Source organism: Megalobrama amblycephala, linkage group LG4, assembly GCF_018812025.1.
Source record: "Megalobrama amblycephala isolate DHTTF-2021 linkage group LG4, ASM1881202v1, whole genome shotgun sequence".
Classification (NCBI taxonomy): domain Eukaryota; kingdom Metazoa; phylum Chordata; class Actinopteri; order Cypriniformes; family Xenocyprididae; genus Megalobrama; species Megalobrama amblycephala.
Genome location: NC_063047.1, coordinates 38,591,463 through 38,617,527, shown reverse-complemented (window position 1 = coordinate 38,617,527; position 26,065 = coordinate 38,591,463). Strand labels below are relative to the sequence as shown.

The following is a 26,065-nucleotide window of genomic DNA, read 5'->3' as shown; positions in this document are numbered from 1 at the left end:
TGAGGAAATGGAGATGTTTGGGTAAAGACTGTCTGATTTAGGCCTGATGTACCGTTTTATGCATTACTTTTAATAAAGACCCTGGACTTTATTCATATAATACACAATTTCATTCTGAAATGTACACAGTCATCACCACAAAATGTCATCTGTATGTTCCCTTACATCTTTTTTCCCTCTTTGTTGGTGCTATCACGAGCACTCATCTTATCTGCGGCAGTAGGGTTTGTATATTGAACAAGACTGACCTCTGTGTTTTTGAACCTGCTAACTGTCTTTAGAGGCTTGATCTGCTGTCTGGAGAGAAAGGTATCGCTTCGCTTTATCCGTTCTCTCAGAAGACCAGAGACAAGCAGATAACAATCATATCTGCCACTACTGATTCCTCACGTCTCTGTCAGCTGCGTGTGTGTGATGGGGGGCTTCTGAGACCGCTGGCAATCCTCCACTCTCCACCCTATTTTGTGTCTATATGGCAGAAACATCTTGTAGTTTTCTTTTTTTTTCTTTCTCATTCTTTTTTTTTTCTTGCTCTCTCGTTTCTTCTTTTCTCTCTCTCCCCGCAGCCTTCCCTTTCAGAATCAGTTCCCCATCTTCATTTGCAGGCAGCTGACAGCTTCTTTCACTTTTCTTTGTCATTTTCCCCTTTCTTCTCCCTTTTTTTCACTTCTTTTCTCGCCCTTCGTCCTTCTCCATCTGCTTAGCTTTTGTTTGCTCCGGCCTTCTCTCATCCCAACTTGATAATGAGGAATGTGGTGTGACCCTGACCTCCATTGGTCTGGCGATGACCTTCGACCTCCACATGTTCTCCTTCGTCTTCTTTTGACAGCTTGATTAATTACCCAGTGTTATGATTTATGAGTAAGCAATATGTAAAAAAAAGAATAAGGAAAAAAAAGCCAACAGGTGAAGTTCAAAAAGTTTCTTTGAGTATTTAATATTATTTTTTGTGTCTTTGTGTATATGTTTCTTTATTATACAACCAAAGTTTGTTTCAGATGCTCCGTTCCAAAACCCATTGAGCTGTGTTTTTTCTAAGGTAGCATCCTGACTATTACGAAACCTCATAAGTGACTGATTTGGAGTGCTCTTCTTAGGCAGCAATAGTTGTGTTTGAGTTATTGTAATTCGAATCGAAGCACAATCAGAATAAAAATGTCACTTGTAACCACGTCAATCGAAATGAATTGGCCAGTTCTGATTAAATTTCATTCGGATTGTAAGGGGTGGTTTATTCCTTTTGTAATCCGATTGAGAGAACACCGAAACTACTGCGCATGTGCAATGACGTATGATGTTGTTCTTCCCATTCCCAAGTGTAATAAATGAGTGTCCTGGCATTCTAAAATTCTCTTTCCACTCATTGTCTGTGAAGTGGAGCAGGACAACATCCCACCAGTCATTGTTTTAGACTCTCATCCACAGACGACTGGTTTTGGGTGCGGGAAGGGGTACTAATAATACATAATTAATAAATATAAAATAAATAATAAAATAAATATTAAGTCTGCTTTTTAAAACGAAGAAAATGAGAATGATTAGTAGTATGCAACAACAGCGGGAAATTCTGCATATTTGTGCAATGTGCGCATGTCAAAAGATTAAATCCGATTAGAATCTTGTGACATATAAACGCGCACATCGACACTTCATTTGGCATTCGTGTAAACACTACATTCGGATTCATCAGTCGAAATGAATTAATTCAGATTGAAGCGAAAAGTGTCCATGTAAACGTAGCCAATGCTGTAAAACACATGGAAGACTATTAAAATTTTAAATGTTTGGTGTTAGTATGTTGCTAAGCCAGCAGCGCAGTACTCTAATAGAACGTATACGTAGAACATATTCGCTACCATTCAAACGTTTTTTTATTTATTATTATTATATATACTAAATGATTTACATTTTGAGTATGATGATCTCTTGACTTTTTTTTTTCATCAAATAATCTTAAAAACGTAACATGGTCTCCACAGAAATTTTTTAAGCGGCACTACAGTTTTCAATATTGATTATAATATTGACAGATAAAATATTGATGATAAGAAATGTTTCTTGAGCACGAAATAAGCATATTAGAATGATTTCTGAAGGATCATGTGACACTGAAGACTAGAGTAATGCTGATAATTCAGCTATACTTCCACAGGAATAAATTACATTTTTGAAATAAATTACAATAAAAAAACAGTTAATAATATTATTATTATTAATAATAATAATAACAATAATTCACAATATTACAATTAATTTACTGTATTTTTTATCAAATAAATACAGCCTTGGTGAAAATAGGAGACTTCTTTCACAGACATTAAAAATCGTACCGACCCCAAACTTTTGTGCATATCGGGTAAAATAATGAAATCTTTATTTTTTGCATATATTTTTATTGCTATTTTCCGCTATTGATTGAAGTGCAAGTACTCTCTCTATATAAAATAATAATAATAATAATAATACTAATAATAAAGAAATACTTATACACACACACACACACACACACTCTTTAGTTTAGGGTCCAGTTCTCACTATTAACTAGTTGCTTGTTAGCATGCATATTACTGGATTATTGACCATTTATTAGTACTTATAAAGCACATATTAATGCCTTATTCTGCATGACGATATTCTATAGCCCCTAATCCTACACAATACATAAACTTACTACCTTACTAACTATTAATAAGCAGTAATTAGGAGTTTATTGAGGCAAAAGTCATAGTTAATAGTTAGTTAATAATGAGTAGTTAGTTAGTAATAGTTAGTTAATATGACATTTTTACTTTTTTTGCTTTTTTTCAATGCAGTACATTTGAAGATGTCTTTACTGCAAAGGATAAGGATAGCACCTCAACATTTGACTTAGAATTCAGGAAATAGCATCATTTCTGCTACCGTTTTTGTGCGAGAGCATCAATGGTGCTTTAAAATACATCCTCTGTAGGCAGCTCACTAGCTTTTGGAACAGAGCAGATATGTTTCCTTTCTACAATAATACATAGATATGGTAATCCTCGTTTGTAGATGAAATCGTTCAACATGGGAAGTAATATTTCACTGTAATATATTCTCATTTAATCCAATGATCAGTGTCACCTTGGAGACCACCAGTACGTCTTTTTAGCTCTCCTTCTTCAGGGCCACAATAACAAAGTAGAGGTCAAGGGATTCCACTTTAACCCTTGACCCTAGGGGGTGGCCACAGTCAGTGGTGGTCAGTAAGATTAATACCCTGTAGGACACTCATTATTCATACTCAGCCAGAGATAGATTACACAGGAATATGAAGTTTGAGAACGCTGCTCCGCTCAAGAGGCCTTTAGCCTCTGGTCAGTTGCTAAATGTCTGGCTTAGTGCTAATGCTCTTTTTATGGCCTTGATGTGGCCTGCAGTGTTAGACATTGTTTAAATCAGCATAGACTTAAGTTAGTTTGGTCCAATGTAGTTTGATTATGAGCATGTGTATTCTGATTGTGATTGTCTCAAAAGATTTTGGATATCCACCCACCAAATCCATAATTTGAACATAGTTTATGCTCAAAGTTTATTTTATTTTGTTTTATTTTATTATTGTATGTGTTGTTTGTATGTTTTGTTCTCTCTAGTTTTGTTAAAAAGTCTCAACTTAAAAAAAACCAAAAAAAAAAACAGCCTCAGCAAGTGACTTCATACTAGACAATAGCCATCATAGCTTTTATATTGTGACCTTTAATGCATACATGTTTAATAGCGCTGTCAGACATCTGTGCATAAGGTTGCAGCCTTGTAATAAACCACTAATCACGTACAGTACCGTTAACCTGTCAAAGCAATCACCCTTTCCTTCTCACCCCCTACGGAATAGAGTCACAGCTACACATTCGCTTGGACTTCCCTACTGTCTCCTCCCTTTTCAATATATGGTAATTTATATATGGAACAGTTAGAGATATCATGGGGAAGCTATCATTCAGTGATCTATATTACCCATCTCCCTCATTAAAAATGTACGTGCGTGCAGGGGGGAAACAATATAGAATATAAATCATGAAGCTAAAGGCATGCCCATATTGTTAAATTATTAATTCCTCCGCCCCCCACATCATGAGCACACCTCAGGACCTCAGTATTGCCACACCTGCTATCAATATTACTGTACATGTGGAGCTGGAGATGATGGATTATTTAATTATTTGTTGGTTTTTTATTATTTATTTTATTTTATTTACTTTTGCATTTATTTTAGAATTTCATAAATACATATTAATATATACAGTCAAACCAAAAAATATGCAGATATTTTTTTTATATATATTTTTACTAGTGGGTGCAAGACACTATAGTTCATTTATGTAAGTGAGGATAGCAAAATAAAGTAAACTGTGACATATTATACCCAAAAATTCTTCAACCATATATATATATATATATATATATATATATATATAATTTAAAATTTACGTAGTAAATATGACATGCCATTTGCACCCCATTTTACTTTCATAATGTTGCATATTTACAAGTCATAAAGTATAGTCAAAACAAATAGACAAAAACAAATAGATAAAAAGTTGTTAGTTTAATCCATCAGAATTTATTTAAAGTTGCCATGAAATTTAAGTTGTGATAGTGTTTTATTTCTTATTATGACGTATATCAGAGTAAAACGGCTTCTGGAATGAGAGAAAATGTAGGGTTGGACTGGATTTTGTTGTTGGGAATTGATTGGATCGTAGGAAGTTGGGCTTTGTTAACCAAACTGAGGCAGATCCGAATGGCAGTTAGCCCCACCCTCCGCCGAGTCATACATCATGAAGAGACCAGATGTAATTTTGAGGGGGAGAGAGTTTAACATTTTTGATTAAAGATTACGAGGGCATGTGAATCAAAAAATAATGATTTGCACGGATAAATCATTTATAATAAACACTGAAATATATAACTGAAAAAATAGTAAAAAATAGGGGTGTGACGAGACCGGTAGCTCACGAGACGAAACGAGACAAGATTTTTACACACTATTTTTAAGAAATCCTCAATGGCGAAATACATGACTAGAAAAAATACATATTCTGCAGGTGTATTTGAAATGTTTTAACTAATCATCTTATAATGAATGTCATTTCAGTTCTACTTTCTGAGTATGAATTATCATCTGCAGTAAAAGACAACAATACTCAAGCACTGTAAAAGGTTTTGCCACAAACTCAACTGACTGACTTCTCTTCTGTATGATTTCAGTCTCTTCAGACCTTACTGTACATGATTTATGAGCTTCTACAACTTTTGACCTCCTAACTGAACTCCTTTCCACAAACTGATCATAGAAATAAAAACAGTATAAATAAAAATGGTAAGACTTTACAATAAGGTGCAATTTATTAACATCAATGTATCAACCAACATCAACAATGAGCAATCTTTGCTACAGTATTTATGAATCTTTGTTTATGTTAGTTAATAAAAATAGTCATTCATTGCTAGTTCATGATAGTTCACAGTGCATTAACTAATGTTAACAAATGAAACTTTATTGTTTGTGCTTAATAAGATTAAGAGAAAACTGTTTTTAATTTTTTATGGTAACACTTTACATTAAGTGCAACCATAATCGCACTCTCTCAATATTCAAAGTGCAAATAAGACCAACTTTTTCTTTGATACAGAGCTAAGAGATGGTTACAACTACACAGCACAGCCTAAAATAGCTTCCATACTGAGAGATATTTGCATTCATCAGGGAGCCGCTGTCAAAATGTGGGGTATTGAAATCGCGTTTGAATGCGCGTGCGCGGTTACTTTCATTTTCACGATCGCGCGTAACTCTGTAAATATGGAGCGGCGGCGACCGTTATACAACTGAATTAAATGTTTTTTTTTATTATTATTTTTTTTTATTTAAATACAAAGCAAAACGACAGAGGAGGCGTAATGTAAACGTAGCGGTGGCATATTCTTTCCTAATCATCCAAACACTCTGTCATGGCAATATCACAAGACTACTTTTCGCCTCGACGAGAAATCTCGTCACATTTCTACTAAAAAATAAATAAGAATGTTCAATTTTGAGTTCATGGTGACCCTAATATACAGTGTATATATATTGTTTTTGTGTATATATATATATATATATATATATATATATATATATATATATATATATATATATATATATATATATATATATATATATATTTATTTATTTACTAAACATATACTATACTATGTTTCTATATATTGCTCATCTCTTAGTGCTTTAGCAGATCAGTACAGTCAAAGATTGTGCATCTGTATCTCAGTATTGCTGGTATTTAGTAGTTTGTCTGTTTTGTAGGTCAGCATTGTTTCTGTAGTAGTAAACAGTGTTTCCCTTCTGCCACAGTCACTTCCTTCTGAGCGATTGACACGTTGCCCTCCTGTAAAAAGTTGACAAATGATTTTTGTAACATTTACTTACACAATCGATAGCTCTGACAAATTCCACCTGCACCATGATTAATGCTACACCACCCCTGCTTGCTATCTTTCTCTCTCCCACCCTCTCTTACTGTTTCGTTTAGTCTCTCTCTCTTTCCCCTCTTTCTTTCCCTGTCTCTCTTGCCCTCAAGGGGTTGCACAGCTCACTGAAAGCAGATGTGTGTGTTTATATGTGTGTGTGCGGGTGTGTGCGTGTGTCTTCGATCATGAGCGAGGTTTCCCAACATCTCTTTGATAAAGCCAAAGCCCCGAGCTGTAACTACAGTGTTGTAAACAGCGGGACAGCTTAATCACAGCCATGCGTCTCAGTCAGCTGTGCCGCTCAAAGCCTGGCTTATGTCTTTCCTCTTCCGCACTTCCACACACAGTAATTTACTGTATGGATTTTAAAATCGCCAAAGATCTTATGCATCACAGTCATTTAATAGACTTTTACAAGGCCCTGAAAGTCCATCCAAAGAATGTAACGCATGCAGACGCAAGTTCATATATTCCCTGACCGTATATTTCCTGCTGTGAATGGGAGGAAGGTATGCATATGATATGGGTCATTGACAAATAAGGTTTTTAAAAGTGTAAAAAAAAAAACATAATGGAGATATAATTAATTTTGAAGTTTTATTAAGTGTTAACAATGAAATGATGTGGTTTTTATGATCAATTAACACTGCTTTTGTCTTTTTTACCGAATGACACTTTTGCTAATACCAAATGACGATATGTTCAAACAATGCTAACAGGCTGATTTCTAGCTAGTTAGTTTGCTAGCTAGCTAGCTAGCTAGCTAACAGGACAATCAGACATTTTATATTTAGCACAAGTTTTTTAAAATATTACAACATTTTCCATGTTTTATAGCAGTTTTACCGAATGACCTGATGTTTCGGGACATGCGTATGAGCAAGTGAAAGCATTCATTTTTCAAATTGTTTAAGAGAGAGATAGTTACTTTACTTCATAACCATGTGGTCCTTTGCAGGTGTCTGAATGATGTCACATCATGCCAGAATAAAAAAAAAAATACATTTTTTATTACATTTTAAGATATTTTAATCACAAATGAAATGGCTGTATTGGCTTTTGGACGGTTAAACCAAATCACCTTTAGACACTTCAAAATCTTTAAAATACCTTGATATGTAGCAAAATATAATTAAAACCATTGGGATTCAATAAAATAGATCTATTTGTACTACCTTACATACTTTGGATGTCATATCTTTGTTTTTTATTATTAAGGCCTTTGGACAAAAAACATGACCCATCACGCTGTTGAACGATTAATCGCATCCAAAATAAAAGTTTGTTTACATAATATATGTGTGTGTACTGTGTATATTTATTATGTATATATAAATAAATACACACACATACATATATTTATTTAAGAAATATTTACATTAAATTACATTACATATTTTATATATAAATATAATATATTTTTGTTAAATACACATGCATGTTTGTGTATTTATATATACAGTATTTATACAGTACGCACACATATATTATGTAAACACAAACTTTTATTTTGGATGTGATTAAACGCGATTAATCATTTGACAGCACTAATATATATTGATTTTAATCGTGAGTTTTAATAGAATTTTAATATTGTGCATTTATCTGTTATTGTCCATAGCATGGGAATTCTCATCAACTTATCTGTATCAGCCATAATTTGAATACCACTACATACTTATTTATAAAATAGATATTTCAGATACTTAATTCTAAGCTCTTTTGCTATGCCATACAACACAATTAACAAGTTCGTCCTCATCTTAACTTGTTTGGGGTGTGTTCCATTTTGTATTCACATAATGTAAAGATTGTATTTGCTGTGCAAATATATACTGCTGTATAAACAGTACAGCAAAACCTCTACCCGCTGACAGCATACATTATATACCATCTTACTGCCCAGCTCTAGTGCTGTGTGTGTGTCGTCTCCTCCAATCAGGGCTGGGTATATTTGTATAGGGGAGCAGAAGGAACTGGGGGGGAGAAAGCGGTCTTAATCTCACGGAGAGAAAAAAAGAGAGAGGAGGTTTGTGTGTGGTATCTTGGAGAAAAGGATAATGGCCTCTTCCACGGTAGAAAAGAAGCCCATGTAGTGCCACTGACAGACAAGGTCACCCAGAACTGTGGGGCGGGGAGTAGAGGTGGCCTTGAAAGGCAGGCCTCAATCTCACCCTCACAGGGCTCGGGTTTATAATACTGTATCCTGGATTTACATTCACCTAGAGGGGGCACACCATACCGGCCTGTAATGAAAGACTGTAATACGGAGCCGCGCTAGACTAGTGCAGCTCACCGATTCTCTCACAGTATGTGGGAGGGAGAGAAAGCGGCACACTGTTGCCGGTCAGTCGGTTTGTCTCGCATGTTGGTGCATTCCTGTATTCGTAAGGGTTATGCAAATGTTATTATTGTTATTACATTTGCTCGATATGCTTAAGGGTGTAATTTTTTAGTTTTTGTAATCAAATCTCTTTTTCTTTTTTTTCAATTCCCATCTCCGTTTGAGTTTTTTTTATGTTTGTAAATATGTGCCGACCCTCCTCAGATCATCTGTTCCCTCCTCCAATCATCGCGCGGCGTCCTTCATCCCTCTTCCTCTCCGATTGGCTATACTCCTCAGCCGTGGGCATTTCCATAGATGACAACCAATCAGGGGACAGGACGCGCAGACACAGGGGGCCAGGCCAAGGCCGCGCTGTAATGGAGAGTCTGTCCGTCGCTTTTAACACAGAGAGCTCACCTCCTCACGCGTTGATCGCACAGGCACGCATGTTTACCACGTTAACATGCTCTCGTTGTAGAATGTACTGTAAATACATGTTGTTCTGCCAAGTGTCCATCGACAGTTGTGCAAATGGATACATATAGTGCATACTCCCTCGCATGCTGTTTTTATCTCACGCACGCACAAACGCGTTCACTCCTGACTGCTATCAAGCGTGCTTTGTATCCGTCAAGTGTTGTTCTCACCGCCGAGCCCAAAGCAATACAAGCTTTAGTTCATCAGAGAACGAAAAGAGACAAAAAAGAGAGACACTCTCACTTCAAAGCCAAACAAAGGGCCGCAAATAGATAAAACACCGAGCTGTCCGTCAGAGGTGTAGGATTTTAGCGACATCTCATTTCAGCCATTCGGACTTAAAATAGAGTTTATTTGAGATGGGGTGATTTGGGGGACACAGCATTATTGCTGTACTTATCAATTACGCTCCTAACCAGATCAAACCGAACAGTCCGATTTGTGTTTGTATCAGTAAATGTGCAAATACGCTGTGGCATGAAGGTTTTCATGGTGATGGATCCTTTGTACCGTTTGTTTGGCAGCATAGAAACACTCTCCGTTCTTTAATCTCGAGCTCTATACGTTCCCTCACCCCATCTTAAATCGGCTTCTTAAAAGGTGAGCTGTTTTGTCATATAATTAAAACAACACTGACACAAAAAACCCAGAGAATTCACCAGAATGTCACTGCGGTGTCAGTCACAGCTCGGAGAGATCAAGTCATTGTTGTGTTATGTGCAAGAAGTCGGCTGGTCTGAGACAGCCGGACAAAAGAGCACTAAAGAGGCAGTCCAGCGGCGGGTTATGGGGGTCTGAGCCCCAGTGAGGGGCTGCGGTGACCTGCGCTGACCGCTGGCCCAGGGGCCAGACCCTGTCGCCGCTTGCCCCTCGAGGAGGTGCTTGCCAGGGCAGGAGGGCATGGGAAGCGTCCGGGATATGGCAAATGTGTCGTAACGGAGAAAGAGAGGCTCTAGAGTCTTTCAGATAACAGGACGCACAATATTACGAAGTTTGAATACTAAACACAACATAAGTGCTTTTTATTTGTCAGTAACTAGAGCCAGATAAGACTATAATTCATCATCAAGTTGCATTAATATGTTTGTAAGTAATTATAATTATTGCAGTCGATTATTTTATAGCTTTTATTTTAGTATCGTTAAATGATACTTGTATATATTCCACTTGTTTATATTAATATTAGTGGTAATAGAAGTAGTAGTATTTTCTTTTCACTTTCATTTTCTTTTATGAATTTAGCTTGAAGGCTACATTCAAACTTTTTAAAGACAATTAAAGTTTTTATTTTAAAAAATAAAAATAACTGTTGTTAGATCATTTTTTGCTGTTATTTTGTAAGTACTCCTATGTTAATTTTGGACAATGCTGGTGTAAATGAACACTTTAGATTCCATAATAAGGGTGAAGAATACTAAAAATCATGCTGTACTGCTGAAAAATGAAAAACGATGATGAGACCAGTGGCACTGCATGAGACTAAGTTCAAAGCTAAACTGAGTTTAGTCAACTTATGCAAATTATTCTATAACTTCTGCTTTAAAGACATTATTATTTCACAACAGAAGATAAGAATGGACAAAAGAGAGTTCGTTTGTCTTATCAAGGCGCACTTTCTCTTTCTCGGTCATTTATCCTACCTGCCACCAGTGGGCAGTGGCACCGAGCTCCACTCAGCCTCCCTCACCACACAGTCTCACCACAACACCACACTTAAGAGCCGGCCGACATCACTTACATGACACCAGCCTGCCAGACAGAAACAACTAACTACAAATTTCAACCCCACGTCTGGTCAGTTCAGACTAACTCCGATAAACGCCACCTCTACTTTTACTCACCACAGGCTGTCTAACTGGAAGAAAAGAAAAAAAGTCATTTATTTAATGAGAAACTGATTGAGAGTTCAGCAAAAATCAATTACGTTAGTAATTGTAGTTTTATAATTTAATGATCGCATGGATTTTGTTGAATGTTTAAAATGCATACATTTTAATTTGTTGAATATTTAACTGTAAATTAAATTATGTTTTTAAAATAAATTTAAAAGTGTAAATGAGCACATAATAATCTTATATTAGTGTTTTTAGTTCAGTTATTAGTTGTATTAGTAAAATGCTGTCGTGAGCTTATTTGTATTGATTAAATATGAAAATGCTTGCTTTGCAGTCCATCATGTGAAATAATTATAATTGTTTGCTATTGACAGAAGCTTAATTTTTAATTAGCTGTTTTGAAAATTACACCTTTGATTTTTTGTTGTTGCAGCTATGCAAATTGTTTGAAGCACTTATGTTGGTGGGTAAAAATGAGTTTGTCATATGTAGGAGATTTCTGTTTCATTGCTTCAAAATTGTGTTGATTAGATACATTTTAATATGAATGTTTTATGATTAAAAGCAGTAATGTGTAAAGAAAGAGCTATTTATATTTTAGCACAAGTTTAGTTTTTAGATAATTAAGATAATTATACTTTTAAGTGATGTATAATAAATAATATTTTGTGAACATTTATTTATTTATTTATTTGTAGTTTATTTGAGTTGTTGAAACATTTGTTCATCTTATTGTCAAAGAAGGTGTATGCGTAAGCACCGTTCAAATTTTTCAGCATACACAGGGGATCATAATTCACTTTAATCCATCCGGAAGAAACTTTGATTTGGTGATTCTGTTCTGCGGGAGTTTGGCCGTGTATTGTGCATTTATTTAGAGCTGTGCAGTAGAACAAGTGACAGACTGTTTCTCCAAATAGACACTTTATTACTACTGAGACACTGATACCATTGAGACAATACAATACATTGTTATGTATTTTATTTTATTCTACATATTGTGTTGTTTTTGGTTCTGTGACGTTAAAAAAATGTAATTTCACAATGTTATGTTTATTTTTTGATGAATTTAAATTACACAGATCTAAAAGATTACAATTTTAACTTTAATAATATGTACAGTTAAAATATAACATAACTCATCATTTAAGTATCTATATTCCACAATCAATTAGGAAAGCTGGATTTATTTTTTTCTAAATGCAGCTCAGTAGCAGTATTCCTTTTTATTCTGAATGTCAGCACACTAACTGAAGCTGAAGCTGAATTTGAGCTCACATGAAAGCAACACTGACCTCCGTTCGCATTGAGAGCCGCTTTAATCCCTCTCCCAATAGTTCACTCCTCTACTGCATGCCACACAATGCCGTGACTCACAGCGCTGGCATACATGCATCTCCCCGGACACCTTGCTTTATTATGAAGGGCCGGTTTGTTTTGGCAACTCAAGTACAATCAGAAAGAGCACTGGAGCCTGTTTATTTGTTTATTCATTTGTATGTGTTTTGTCTCTCAGGAGGGATACGGGGTGATTGTGCTGAACCCCAACGAGAACTCTCTGGAGGTGGAGAAGGTTCCAGATCCAGCCAAGAAACCATCCCCGGATGCCTCAGATGAGCCTGCTGAAAAGAGAGAGAGGAAGGAAGAGCGGGAGAGCAAGAAAAAGAAGGACTTTTATGAGAAGTATCGCAACCCACAGAAGGAAAGAGAGATGGAGCACATCCCGATACGAGTGAGTGGCTGAGGGAGGATGATGGGTATGGAGAGAGAGAAAGGAATATGGGGTGAACTAGAGGGTGAGAGGGGGTTTTAGGCAGCTGAGTGAGTGGGCCACACATGTGCGGTCAGGAGGCTTTGGATACCATCCAGATTTTTCATCTCGCTTTCTCTTTTTTTTCTTTTAAAAATCCAGTGAAATTGCTTGATAAGCACCGTTTTTATTCCTTGATATAATTCCTACTGAAGTGCTTGTCCTTTTATTTTATTTTATTTTATTTGATTTATTTTACTTTATTTTATTTTATTCAAATAGGCAGTAGTTACATCACAGTCTTGAACCATTAGGGGGAGGGCATTCTGATTCTTGAGAGCATCTGATTGGACTGAAATCTGTGCATTACAGGATGAGTCATCAATATATTTGCTCCATTTTCCCAGAAGAAAAATAACTTAAATTTTAAATATGAATATCTGCTAGAAGTGAATTTGGTCCACATTTAAAGTCATGATGAAACCATAAGTATGATAGATCTTTTGACGCACATCCGAGTGTAACAGATTTGTAGGACACTTGACTGGATTTTGAGAGGCCGCTGTTGCTCTCAAAAAAATGGAGATAGGGGTTTAAGTGGACTAAATGATTGAAAAGTCTGGCATAGGTCAACAGAATGAAGTCTCTTGTTTTTAACGGAACATCCAGTTAAGATATTTTAGTTTAAAAATTACGAGGTCAAAAAGAATCGTTCACAATGAGATCAATAACATGCATTTAGAAAATGTTCATGCCGACTTTGAATAAACTAGTATTCAGATGACCTTAAAGCTAACAGACATGGACTTGTAAGCCACAAATCTCCAATTTTAATTCTATGGCCTCTTGGGTCAAACTGTTAGCATGCTCAGAAGATATATATACAATTTCTCAAACACACACATTTTTGAGTGTACATTATGCACACCACAGATAATACGTCCTAAATCAAAGAAATAAATAATTTCTAATGCAAAACCATGAAGCAACCAGATGAAAGAAGGAAGCATCAATTGGAAAAATTGTCTCCCGAAAGTTAGCGCTTTGTTTTATCACCATTTGACGGCCACGTCACATATCGTCACACTCCTTGTGCTGTCATTTACTGTCATTGACTCAGTAGCGGTGTGTGAGCTGTTAACACACTTCTGAGGCTACCTTCTCACACACACACACACACACACACACACACACACGGCACGTTGAGGTATAATTATCTGCACTATTAGCATGAAGTCAGCTTTAAAACCGTCATACCTCTCACTTTCCCTCTCTTTGTAAACAAATTCTCTTAATTACTCTCTTTTTATTGCCACAAACTAACCCTGACACCTATCATTCCTTAATAAATTCACACTCAGGGCAGAATTCTGTGGTGTTGCCCAGATGAAGTTGTTTTTTTTAACACACACACAGTCAGTAAGAAAAAAAAAAATCTATGAAATAGCCATCAGTGAGTGTGAATCTGAGATTTCAACACCTCGTCCATTTCTGAGGCGTTTCATCAGTGTTGGTGTGGTGAATAGAGGAAGCTCTGCAGGCTGCTGTGTATAATGGAAAAACTCACTGTCAATATCTATAAGAGCCTGGCTCCGCTGACATCTTAATGCGCACATGCAGCAATGTGTGTTTATGAGTAAATGATAGAGAAAAAGTGTGTGTACGTCTCTAAGAGGAGCTGCATCACCCTGAAGAGGTGGAAGGGAAGAACCCATATTAATGTCTTAATAAATATTTTAGCTGGAATAGTTTGGGATTCATATAATGAGAAGACTTAGCATCTCTCTCTTCTCCTGAACTTTAATCTAGCAGTATGAGTTCTGCTGGATGGCATTGCAGTATTCTGCACTCTGACTTCTGCCTGCTTTCCTCTCGGACGCATTATGCAGCTTCAGACCGGCGCGAGCTGTACCAGCACAAGGACGTGTGCTGATGACTGTGTGTCTCTGACTTATATGTGTGCTTGTGAATTCCTGTAGGGAGCATTGAAGTACTGTTGCCAAGTGGAAATGTACGCAAGGTGGAAAAGCCGTTTTGTTTTGAACTACTGCAGGAAAATGTTAAAGGAACTCTATTGAGATAATTTCAGGCTTAAGTTAAGTGTGTGTTGCTGGCTTGTTTAGTTTTTATATAACTAATAACCCGCAGCACATTGTCAGTGGCGGAAATATAATGATTCAGCGCTCTGATTTAATTTTCTTTGTATACTTTGAGATCCGGTACGTTTGTTAAGGGTTTATGTGTGTTGTACTTAAATGATTATAGTTTCATAAAAATATATTGATACTTTGGAAAGACTTCCATTACTTTGGAAATACTTTCATAACATTTACAAACATTATTAGAGTTGCTTGTTAAGGCAGATATTGCTTTTACTGTTGCTAGTAATCTGTATTGTTTTAATGTTTTTCAAATCCCCTTTTCCTAAGTATTAAATATAGGTAGAGCCATGACCTTTCTAGGCACAAGAATATGATTTAAAAACTCAGTGGTGGGCTCTTTTCACATGGGCTAGTAATACAACAAGCCTGAAACCACTCAGAATACATCAAAAATTGTTTCAGAAAATGTATAATAATATAATATAATATAATATAATGCTTAACAGATCATTAGTTCATGTAAATTCATTTATCTATAAATGTAATGATAGCTTTGTTCATATGTTTTCCATTATACTTATTAATGTTGTTTTTTTTTAGTCACTTATTTTTGAACAGATATTTTATGTACATTGACAAACTGACTTCACAAACTATTGTTTGATAACATTTTTAATAAGGTCCCATTAGTTAATGTATTAACTAACATTAACTAACAATGAGCAATACATTATTTATTTATTTATTTATTTTACATTAGGGACTAAAAACATTAGTTACATTAGTTTAATAAAAATACTGCTCATTGTTAGTTCATGTTAACTCGGGTCCATTAAGTAATGTTAACAGATACAACTTAATAATGTGTTAGTAAATGATCAAATTAACATTGACATTAAGATTAATAAATACTTTAGAATTATTTTTCTTTGTTAATTCATGTTAAGTAATGTTTGCAAATGGAACCTAATTGTAAAGTGTTTTTTGGATGTGTTAAGCCACTAATTACAAAAAAAAACTGTATTATTTCAATTATTTTTAATACAAGCCTTAAAATTAGCTTAAATACCTCCTGGTTGTGACTTACTGTTCTTTTTTTCTTTAGCTTTCTTTCAGTAAGATGCTATGTTCTCATTTACATATTTGATAACTAGCACTGAAGCCCTCCAAGAGTTCATATTAGTACACAGATTCATCATTATTTGGTAGTACAATCACTGTAAAACATTTCCAGCTGGTTAAACTTAGAAATGAAAGTTCACCTGCTTCCTTAAAAATGTGAGTTAACTCAACTTGAAGATAACCTTTGTTTCAACTCACAAATAGTCTAGACAATGGATTACTTTAAGTTAAATTTTTAAAAACTTAAACACTTGAGTTCAAAACCCCAAACTTGTCATGACAATTGGAGTTGAAGTGAAGAAATAAGTTCAAATAACTTAATGGTGCTGTAATGTTTTACAGTGTTAAAGGCATTGCGTCCAATCAGATTACAGTGCTACAGATCTCTGTATGTGAGTCTACTCGAATCTGTTTTTTAATGAATCTGTTACCGCACTGATGTCCAGGTACGTTAGTGTGTGTGCGTGTCTGTATTTGTGTGTGTTTTCTCCCCTCTCCACCCATCCTCTCAGGCCCTAGAGTAGGAGGCGGGTCACAGCGAGTCCCATTCTCCTAAAGTTTTTAATCTTTTATAGTGGCATTGTACGCGACTGAACCTCCTCTCCTCCCCTCCTTGACTCCCCGTAGAGCACTAGACCACCTGCACGTCGCTCCGGCCGGGCCCGGCAGCTCCAGGCTTTGGTAGCGCTGAGTTGATTAATACACTTCCTTACCCCCATTAAGGAGCCCTTAACTGCCTTTAGCACTCTTACTTTTTAGCACCCCTCGGGTTGCGAGCCCCCAGCCCTGCCTAATCTCTCCGCGATCTTACAGATCACAGCCCCAGCGGCCCACGTCTGCTGACGCCGAAGAAGAGGGGTGGACATGAGAACCGGGGGGCCGAAATAGTGGGGGTGGCATACAAAGTTTTTTTGGGAGTTCACTTTACTCTGAATTTGAGGCCTAATCCAGTTACCTATTTTCTGTCAGCCAAGCGGAGGAATAGCAAGAACAAAACCCACATTCAGAGCTTAAGAAGCTTCCAAAGATTTCATTCAGGCCTGAGCGGTCCCGGCTTAGGGCCCCAGCCCCAAGGGGAAAAGAGCAAGTGGACAAAAAGCCCAGTGCGCTCAGCCTTTCTCTAAAGCACCACTTATTTTTGTAAATGACTAGAATCCTTCTCCTAACACTTTTTTTTTTCTCACATTTCTTATTGTTGCTTTTTTTTGTAAAACGTTCCGGGCGCGAGAGAAAGGGAGAGCACTTCGTCAAACATTCAGACGCAGCAGCTTGTGGGAGGTGTTTTTCTTTTCATTTCTTGCTCTTTCCATCTCTCTGTTTATTCTTTTCTTAAGTGCCTGCAGAACTTAAAGTGTCAGATCCTTGTGGAGATGGCATGAGTTTATTGAACGCTCGAGAACGCCATCGCTTTCATACTCCATGTACGCTATGACCTAACACGAGAAAAATAAAACATCCATTGACACTAGGCCTCTGCTTTACATTGTTTTGCAACACACTGTTCTGCCTCTTGTCGCATTTACCGTGAAATGATTTCCAAGGCAGTAACATTTAAGTGTTAGATCTGTTAGCTGGCAAATAATGCTGGAAAATAAAAGGATGGCCTTTATAGTTCTGATTGAAATGTACTGGGTTGACGTAATCCAGCACAACACATTGGGCCTTCTTCATGAAACGTGAGCATAACTGTGAAAACCATTCATGCATCCATTCATGCAACAGTTTTACGTGCAGTTTACACAGAAATTTGTTCTGCTCATGTTTCATGAATAAGGGTCTCCATGAATTATAGTGTATGAGTTTTCTTTATACATGCACATTTTTTCTTTTTTCCTTTGATGAATTCACATCAGATTGTTCTTTGGGGGAACATGCCTGAAGTTAGTAATTAGCATACTATACAGCCACAATGTTTCCAGATAAGGGATTTTCAAACAGCCTAAGTATAATAATAAATAGGAAGTAAGACTTACTGTAGGGTTATTTGTCAATTATAATTCATTCCTGTTATGGCAAAGCTGAATTTTCAGCAGCCATTACTGCATTACTACTTCTGTCTTCAGTGTCACATGATAGAAAACAGTTGTGCTGCTTAATGTTTTAAAACAGGGAAACAGGGTCTTTGATGAATAGAAAGCTAAAAAAAAGCACTATTTGAAATAGAAATCTTTTGTAACATATAAATGTTTTTACTGTAACTTTTGTTCAATTTAATGCATCCTTGCTGAATAAAAGTATTAAAGGGTTAGTTCACCCAAAAATGAAATTTCTGTCATTACTACTCACCCTCATGTCGTTCCACACCCATAAGACCTATGGTATTTTTGATGAAATCCAAGAGTTTTTTTTTTATTTTTTTTATTTTTTTATCCCCCATAGAAAGCAACATAAATACCACATTCAAGGTCCAGAAAAGTAGTAAAGACATAGTTAAAATAGTCAATGTGACTACAGTGGTTCAACCTTAAAGGTGCCCTAGAACACGATTTCACAAGATGTAATATAAGTCTCTGGTGTCCACAGAATGTGAAGTTTCAGCACAAAATACCCCATATATATTTATATATTTTTATTCCTTGTTTTAAATTTTGGGGTAGGATTAAAAATGCTCTTAAAACCTTTAAATGCTCGTGCTCCCCGCCCCCAAGCTCGCGACTGCATTAAACATTGCATAAACAATACTTAAGTTCACAATAACTCTCAAAATGGATCTTTACAAACTGTTCGTAACCCTATGCTGATGCAGCATATCAGATCACGTAAGTATGGCATATTGTGGATGTTTACATTTGATTCTGAATTAGTTTGATAATGCTGCCTGCGTGGCTAAAGCTATACTGTTGGAGAGATTTTTAAAGAATGCAGATGCATTTATGAATTATGAACGACATAGCTCTGATCTCCGTGAATACAGTAAGAAACATTGGTAACTTTAACCACATTTTTAATAGTACATTAGCAACATGCTAACGAAACATTTAGAAAGACAATTTACAAATCCATCTGCCATTTTCGCTATTGTCACTGCTTGCATGCTTCATAATACCTGCTGTTCAGCTCCAGACGTTAATACTGGCTTGCCTTGAACATGGGTTGATATATGCAAATGTTGGGGGCGTACATATTAATGATCCCGACTGTTACGTCACAGTTGGTGTTATGTTGAGATTCGCCTGTTTTTCCGTGGTGTTTTTCACGCACAAGATTTACATATGAAGGAGGAAATAATAGTGTTTGAGACTCACTGTATGTCATTTCCATGTACAGAATTCATATTATTCAACTATGCCGAGGTAAATTCAATTTTAAATTCTAGGGCACCTTTAATGTTATGCACTGCATTCACTGCGTCAACTGTGTAGGAGACTGACAGGGTAGAGTTGAATATTCAATTGTTGAATAAAGTCATTATTTTTGTTTTGTTTTTGCGCTCAAAAAGTATTCTCGTCACTTCATAACATTAAGGTTGAACCACTGTAGTCACATGGACTATTTTAATGATCATTAAAGGGGTGGTTAAGTGTTTTTTTTTCTAGGCTTGATTGTGTTCTTGGGGCACAGTTTAACATCTCTTAATGCTTCGTTTTTTTGAAAATGCTGTATTTGTCATATATTTTAGCTTTATTCTACTCTGTCTCCGCTGTCATATGAACGGCTCGTTTGACTTCCTGCTTCTATGAAGCCACTCCCTCCGAAATACGCAGTGTGCTCAGATTGGTTAGCTGGTTGGTAGCTGGCCCAGTGTATCATGATTCACTGAAGCGTCCGGAAATGACACGCCCCTTACCATTCGTTGCTTCAGTCAAAATGTAAATAATGGCGTCTATATTGCTGTATCAAATTGAGCCCGAATTAAACCCAGATGAAGAGGGTCAATCCCAATCGCAGCTTTTAAAGGACGTTTATGAATGGTATTTCATTTAGTATTTGTGTCAAAGTGTTTAGATATGCTGTTACTGCTGTTTGTTAGCTTTCAATATACAGTTTTATCCTGATTAAAGCTTTACTGTAGCCAAATACATGACTGAGTAGTCGCATTTTTGTAAAGGTAGTGTTTAATTTATAGCATGAACAGCTGTTTATCTATGAACATAGACGTTTTTTTTGCAGAAGTAATAGTTATGCACTAGAATTTAGCTAACTGGCTAGCGAAGCAAAAACGAGTTGCTCTTTGTATATGTCCTTGATGCAACCAAAAATAACAACAGGACTATAGGTTTAAAAGGCATGTACAAACAATAAAACGTACTTACAGTTTGAAGCCAATAAACAGCAGCTTCTGCTTTTAAAGTGGGAACTGCTCCATCTTTCAGTAATAGCCTTTGTGCATTCAGTAATAGCCATCCAGCATTGAACTCGTGTAGATTCTGGAAGCTGTCTTCAGCGCTGCATCCAGTGTAGAAAATATCACTGATTATAATGGGTTCTATTATCTTTTGACACGCCGCGCTGCGCCGCGCCACTCGCGTCGGGTGTACACAACTCTTCCGCTTCCACATGCTGCACCACATGGCCTCGCCCACTTTGTTGCGTGTTTTGCAGGGTTTATGATGTCACCAACCCGTTGTAGTCCAAAACCAGTCATGTTTGTAGTTATTTAACTTTAAAAGACAATATCTCCATTTGCATTGAACTTTCAGTGCTGTAACTTTGCAGATACTGTTTATGCTCAAGCAGCAACATTACACAATAACTAAAGTTAAAAAAGTGAAATGGCATTTAACCACACCTTTAATTCCTTTCTGGACCTTGAATGACAGTAATATGTTGCTTTCTATGGGGGATAAAAAAAAAAAAAAACCTTCAATTTCATCAAAAATATCTTAATTTGTGTTCTGAAGATGAAAGAAGGTCTTGCAGGTTTGGAATGACATGAGGGTGTGTACTTAATGACAGAAATATCACTTTTGGGTAAACTAACCCTTTAATTTCTTTAAAAAATCTTATTGACCCCAAACTATATATATATATATATATATATATATATATATATATATATATATATATATATATATATATATATATATATATATATATATATATATATAGGCTGAATTTAACTATGCGTTCGTACACAGGTTTTGTGCACAAATGTGTACGCGCGTAGTAAGAAGACCCATTGTAATTTGAACAATTTTTTTGTGACCAACTACAACTTTTAGTAGTATGCAAAATAAATATCTCTCTAATTTTCCGCAGTCAATAATTAAGAACAAAATATATGTTGTAATGTTTTACCAGTATCTTGTATACAATTATAAATGAGAACATATTGTGTTGTCCCTAAAAGGTGCTCCAGAATCTATATAAAGGTGTCACTGATGGGGCATTGATGGGACATAAGCATCAGTTCAAGGGATTACTGCTGATGTTCCTACTTTGTGTACTTCTACTGCGTCCTTCGCCTCCACAGGAACGGCATCCATTATTTATCCCTCGTCTTCTCTCTCCTGTTCCCCCGGGGACGAGAGGAATCCGTGTTTTGGAGATGTACTGTTTCCCAATGCCTGGCTCGTACATCCCTAACCTGCATGTCTATTAGATATGGCCCAGCCGATTCGGAGATGTCAAGAGACTTGTATTCTGGCTCGGGTTGTATCAGCCTCAAGTCAGTGTTCCCGTAGTTCAGGGACACTTCTGGAGGTCCTCCCCCTGTGTGTATGTGAACTTTGGCCTTGAAGACCTTCCACATAACCCACATTGCCAACACAAGCGTGGTGACCGGACGTGCCTTAATTAAACTTCTGAACTGGTGATGTGACCGCAGCAGAGGTCAGAATCACAGGTTACGAGGTTCTTTGCTCTTTCAAGTGTGTGTGGGTGTCTGCTGTATGCGTGAGTATATTTATTTATGTTGAGCTCCACTGACTTATGAGCTGGGGCATCTGTTAGAACAAGTGTTTATATATATATATATATATATATATATATATATATATATATATACATACATACAATGTACTGTATCAGTAAGCTTGTTAGAGGATGCACAAGTTGTGACAGTGCTTTTCTTTAGTACTAGACGTTTTGTATGCATTTCATTTTGCTCACTTGCATAACTTAAATAATACAATTTGTTTTAAACCATGCTGTAGTTCCTACTTGCAGTTTTTACTCACATTAGCCACTTGCAGGGAGTTAGTTTTGGAACCTGATAACATATGATTCATATGGACCTGTGTGATTTTACATATTATGAAGTCTATATATAGAGAGAGAGAGAATGTGAATTTGTGTGTCTGAGGCAGCTGTCTCCGTGTGCCTGTATGTACGTGTTGTCCTCTGTTATTTTTGCATATGAACTGCTTGTCAACCCTTGCCACCGTCTGAGATCTCCTCTCTCTGAAGCTGTGCATTGTAACCGCTCTCGGGGTGAATCCCGCTGTAACTCCGCTCAGATGTCTGCTCCCAATCTTCCCGTTAGGTCAACCAAGAAACACATCCAATCTGCTGTCAGAAGCCAAACCAAGGGCCTTCACAGCAGGCCTTCACCACCAAACGACACACGAACCACTGTCTGTGCCTTCTTCCCCCTAACATCAATTAAAGCGAGGCAGTAATTTAATCTGACAATCACAGGCTTTGAGTGAGACAGGTTGAGATGTCACAGAGATGACCTTTCTGCCCACATGCAGCCAAGAGCTGTCTTTTGCCTAGGCCTTTGTAGTTTGTTAATGAGATATTGATTTGAAACAATGCACTAGCAAATTTTGTCGAGATTAGCTCCATGCTAACAAGGTCACAGCGCTGTGACAGTACAGTCTCGTGTTTATCAGCACCATACCTCCACCTCCTTTATTTAAGAGCCCTCTTAGGGGGTCTGTAACCATGCCTTTTTAATTTCCTGTTTTCCCTAAGCATGTTGATATTCTGCCCACATCTTCCCCGTTGGCCTCGTTTGTCATCTTACTGGCTTTCGCTGGGCTCGCTAGTAGTTAATTACTTGTGATTTTCAAGTCATCTCCTTGGTTCATGTTCTCTCCCCCCTTTCCCCTCCGCTAGATATGAGGGCTCCCGCCGCGGTCACACTCTTTTCTGAAGGAGCACCTTGTCTAGAACTGGCCAGGTGTGGACGGCAAATCTGCAGGAAGTGAGTGCCAGTGCTCGTTTTGCCAGCCCAAGGCGTCTAGTGTTCCATGCACGCTAACAGCGCTATCAGGAAGTCCACGCGCCGCCATGAAACCCAGTCTCAGCCTTATCCGAGTATACAAACCCAGCACTCACACTGCCAACTTTCAAATCCCTCAGCATTATCGGCTTTCCCAGACTCCTATTTCTTACTATCAGTCCGCGGTCTCTGTAAACGCTAGCCATGTTAGGCTAACGGACATTTGAGGCACTTAATGTGAATCTCGGCAAACACCTGGAAACTAAGTCCACATTCTAATGGCTCCAGTGATAATACAAAACACGCAATTACCTCCTTGGATTGTTTAATGTTTAATCGTTTAACTAAATGAAAATAATCCAGTGCCCTGCTGAAGAGGTACCAGTGGTCATTGAAATGAGCTGTGTTTGCCCAGTTTGCTAGAAAGATTTAGCATGGTTAATTCTGACTGTTTGGATGAGCTTTTTAAAGGTGATCTGTAGACCTGCGAAAAGGCAGCTAAATATGAATTTAGCATCAAGTTAAATTAGTTGCAATTTGTAGCTAGCAGTGGTGTAGTTGAGACCAGCTCATTTGAGTCAGAGTCAAGAGACCAAGACTAGTAGAGGGTTGAGTCCGAGTCCGAGGCAAAACCATGAATTTTGTTTTCATGGTCTTTCATCAAGCTCTGTGTGCTTAGTTTGGAAATAATTAAAGACTACATTACATTGGTTTAAATTAATTTAGAAATATTTGTATGTACATATAACCTATTGCAGGATTAAAATGCAAATCGAGAAATCATGAAATATTTTACTAGACTTGGTATCGTGACTGAATTTTTTTTTTGGTATTGTGGCATTTGGTATTAAAATAGTGTGATATTTGTTTGGCTCTGATTCTGACATTATGGATTTTGGTGATACAGTTGATAACGTAAAGATGATGTGAAAAGATATATACTCTTTAATAAGGAAGACATACAAAATGTATTTGAAATACTCCAGGACCGGGGTTGCAATTGTGCTAAAATCCATTATGCCTGCATCACGTCCATAATGCATCAATGAATGTTGCTTTTTTAGGAATAAAGTTGTGTCTGCATAATAGTTTAGAAGCTGGTGTTATAAATTCAGTTTAAGGCAAGTGCCATTGTTCTTCCTTAATACCTATTCATTCTGGGTTTTTTTGTAGTTGTGTTTTATAGAGCCAACATGGATTTACTAGTGTAATGTACAAATGAAGAATTTGTGTTACTTGAAGTAATTGTAATAGGGCTGGAGTTACAAAATGCTCATTGTAGATCTGAAATGGAGCTTACAATCTTCATTTTTTTTTTTTTTTCCTTCTGATTGCTGACAATGAAGGTGAGGGAATGAAAGACGTAGAGAAAGAATCTGTCATACTACAGAAAAGGTGAGAATCTCTCTCAGATGCTGTCCTCACATCCTGTCTGCCAATTCAAGGGGTTTGCAGTGTGTGGGACACCTCCATATGACGTTTCTCATATTGTGTGGAGCATCTCCAAGAAGAGAGTATAAAATCAGTCTAATAAAAGTGCACTGTATTTAGAAGAAAATAAAGAGAGAGAGACTCAAAGAGTGTGCTGTTATAATAGAAGCTGTCCATTAAAGGTGCAGTAAGCAATTTCTGAGAAGCACTGTTGATATATGTAGAAATCAACCTAAACAAACACACAGCTCCCTTCATTGCTCCGCCCCCAAAATGCACAAACATGCAATGCAAGCGTGGATGTCTGGATTATCATAGCTGAAGCAAAGCAAAATAATGCTTTGCAAAAAATAAAGCAAAGATGAGGAATGAACGAACAAAAAATTAACGTACAGAAAACAAGAGCCAGCAACCCACCAGTTCCAGACAAACATTAACACTCAAAACTGTTACTATAGCTAAAATTACAAAAACTATAAAATACAGCAAAACTTTTCTAAAGAGTGCAGAAATTACCTGTATTTATCTTTTCATGTATCTAAAAATACAGGAAAGCTTTTCTAATATTAACATGGGTCCTAAAAGTCTTGTCTGATAATGACCCTTCTTTGTCCAGTGATATTCCTCTGACCTTTTCTCTTCTGTAATGTCTCTCAGCCGCCTCTCTTTTTCTACAGTCTTTCTTCAAATCTCCCTCTTGTTCACTCTTTCTCCTCCTCCTCCATCATGGGTGTATACACCTCCTACTGCTGATCGTTGTGGTGCTCGGTCCAATCCACTTTTAACAGCATTTCTCTGAAATTGCTAATCTAAAAATTGTAGCGGATTTATATATAGCGGATTTGTGAAACATATATATCCAATCCACTTTTAACAGCATTTCTCCAAAATTGCTAATCTAAAAATTGTAGCGGATTTATATATAGTGGATTTGTGAAACATATATATATATATATATATATATATATAACATATATGTGGATCTATGTCCATGTTTATTTTCTCAGTCTTGAACTGTGATGCTTCTGCATAATAGAAAGAGAGATTTTCAACTTTAAATGAGCATAAAAATGTTTATGTATTTGTCTGGAAACTAACATGAAGGCAGCTGTTGGAAAGAATGTGTTAAAATAGTTTAACAGCTTGGAAAGTCCTGCAGTGTAACAGAAGTTTCCTACAGTGTGACATGCTGTACTTCATCTTTAACTTTTAAAATTCATTTGTCACACCACAGGACTGCAGTATTTAAGTTAATTGAAAAAGCTAAAAGAAATTAATTAAGAAAATGAGAATGAAGTGGTAACCAATTACATTACAATTCATTAATTAATCAGTGAATTAACAAAATACAATTATGTGTGTGTGTTTATATATATATATATATATATATATATATATATATATATATATATATATATATATATATATATA

General features: G+C 36.6%; 1 protein-coding gene across 4 annotated transcripts in view; it reads left to right on the top strand.

Moving 5' to 3' along the window:
- The window catches only part of fam172a (family with sequence similarity 172 member A), a 209,896-nt gene that overhangs the window by 74,541 nt on the left and 109,290 nt on the right, over positions 1–26,065 (top strand). For all 4 annotated transcript variants that reach the window (XM_048189169.1, XM_048189172.1, XM_048189171.1 and 1 more), the window contains exon 7: positions 12,638–12,853. In XM_048189169.1, the coding sequence (XP_048045126.1) occupies positions 12,638–12,853 (216 nt within the window). The remainder of the gene's footprint in view (positions 1–12,637; positions 12,854–26,065) is intronic.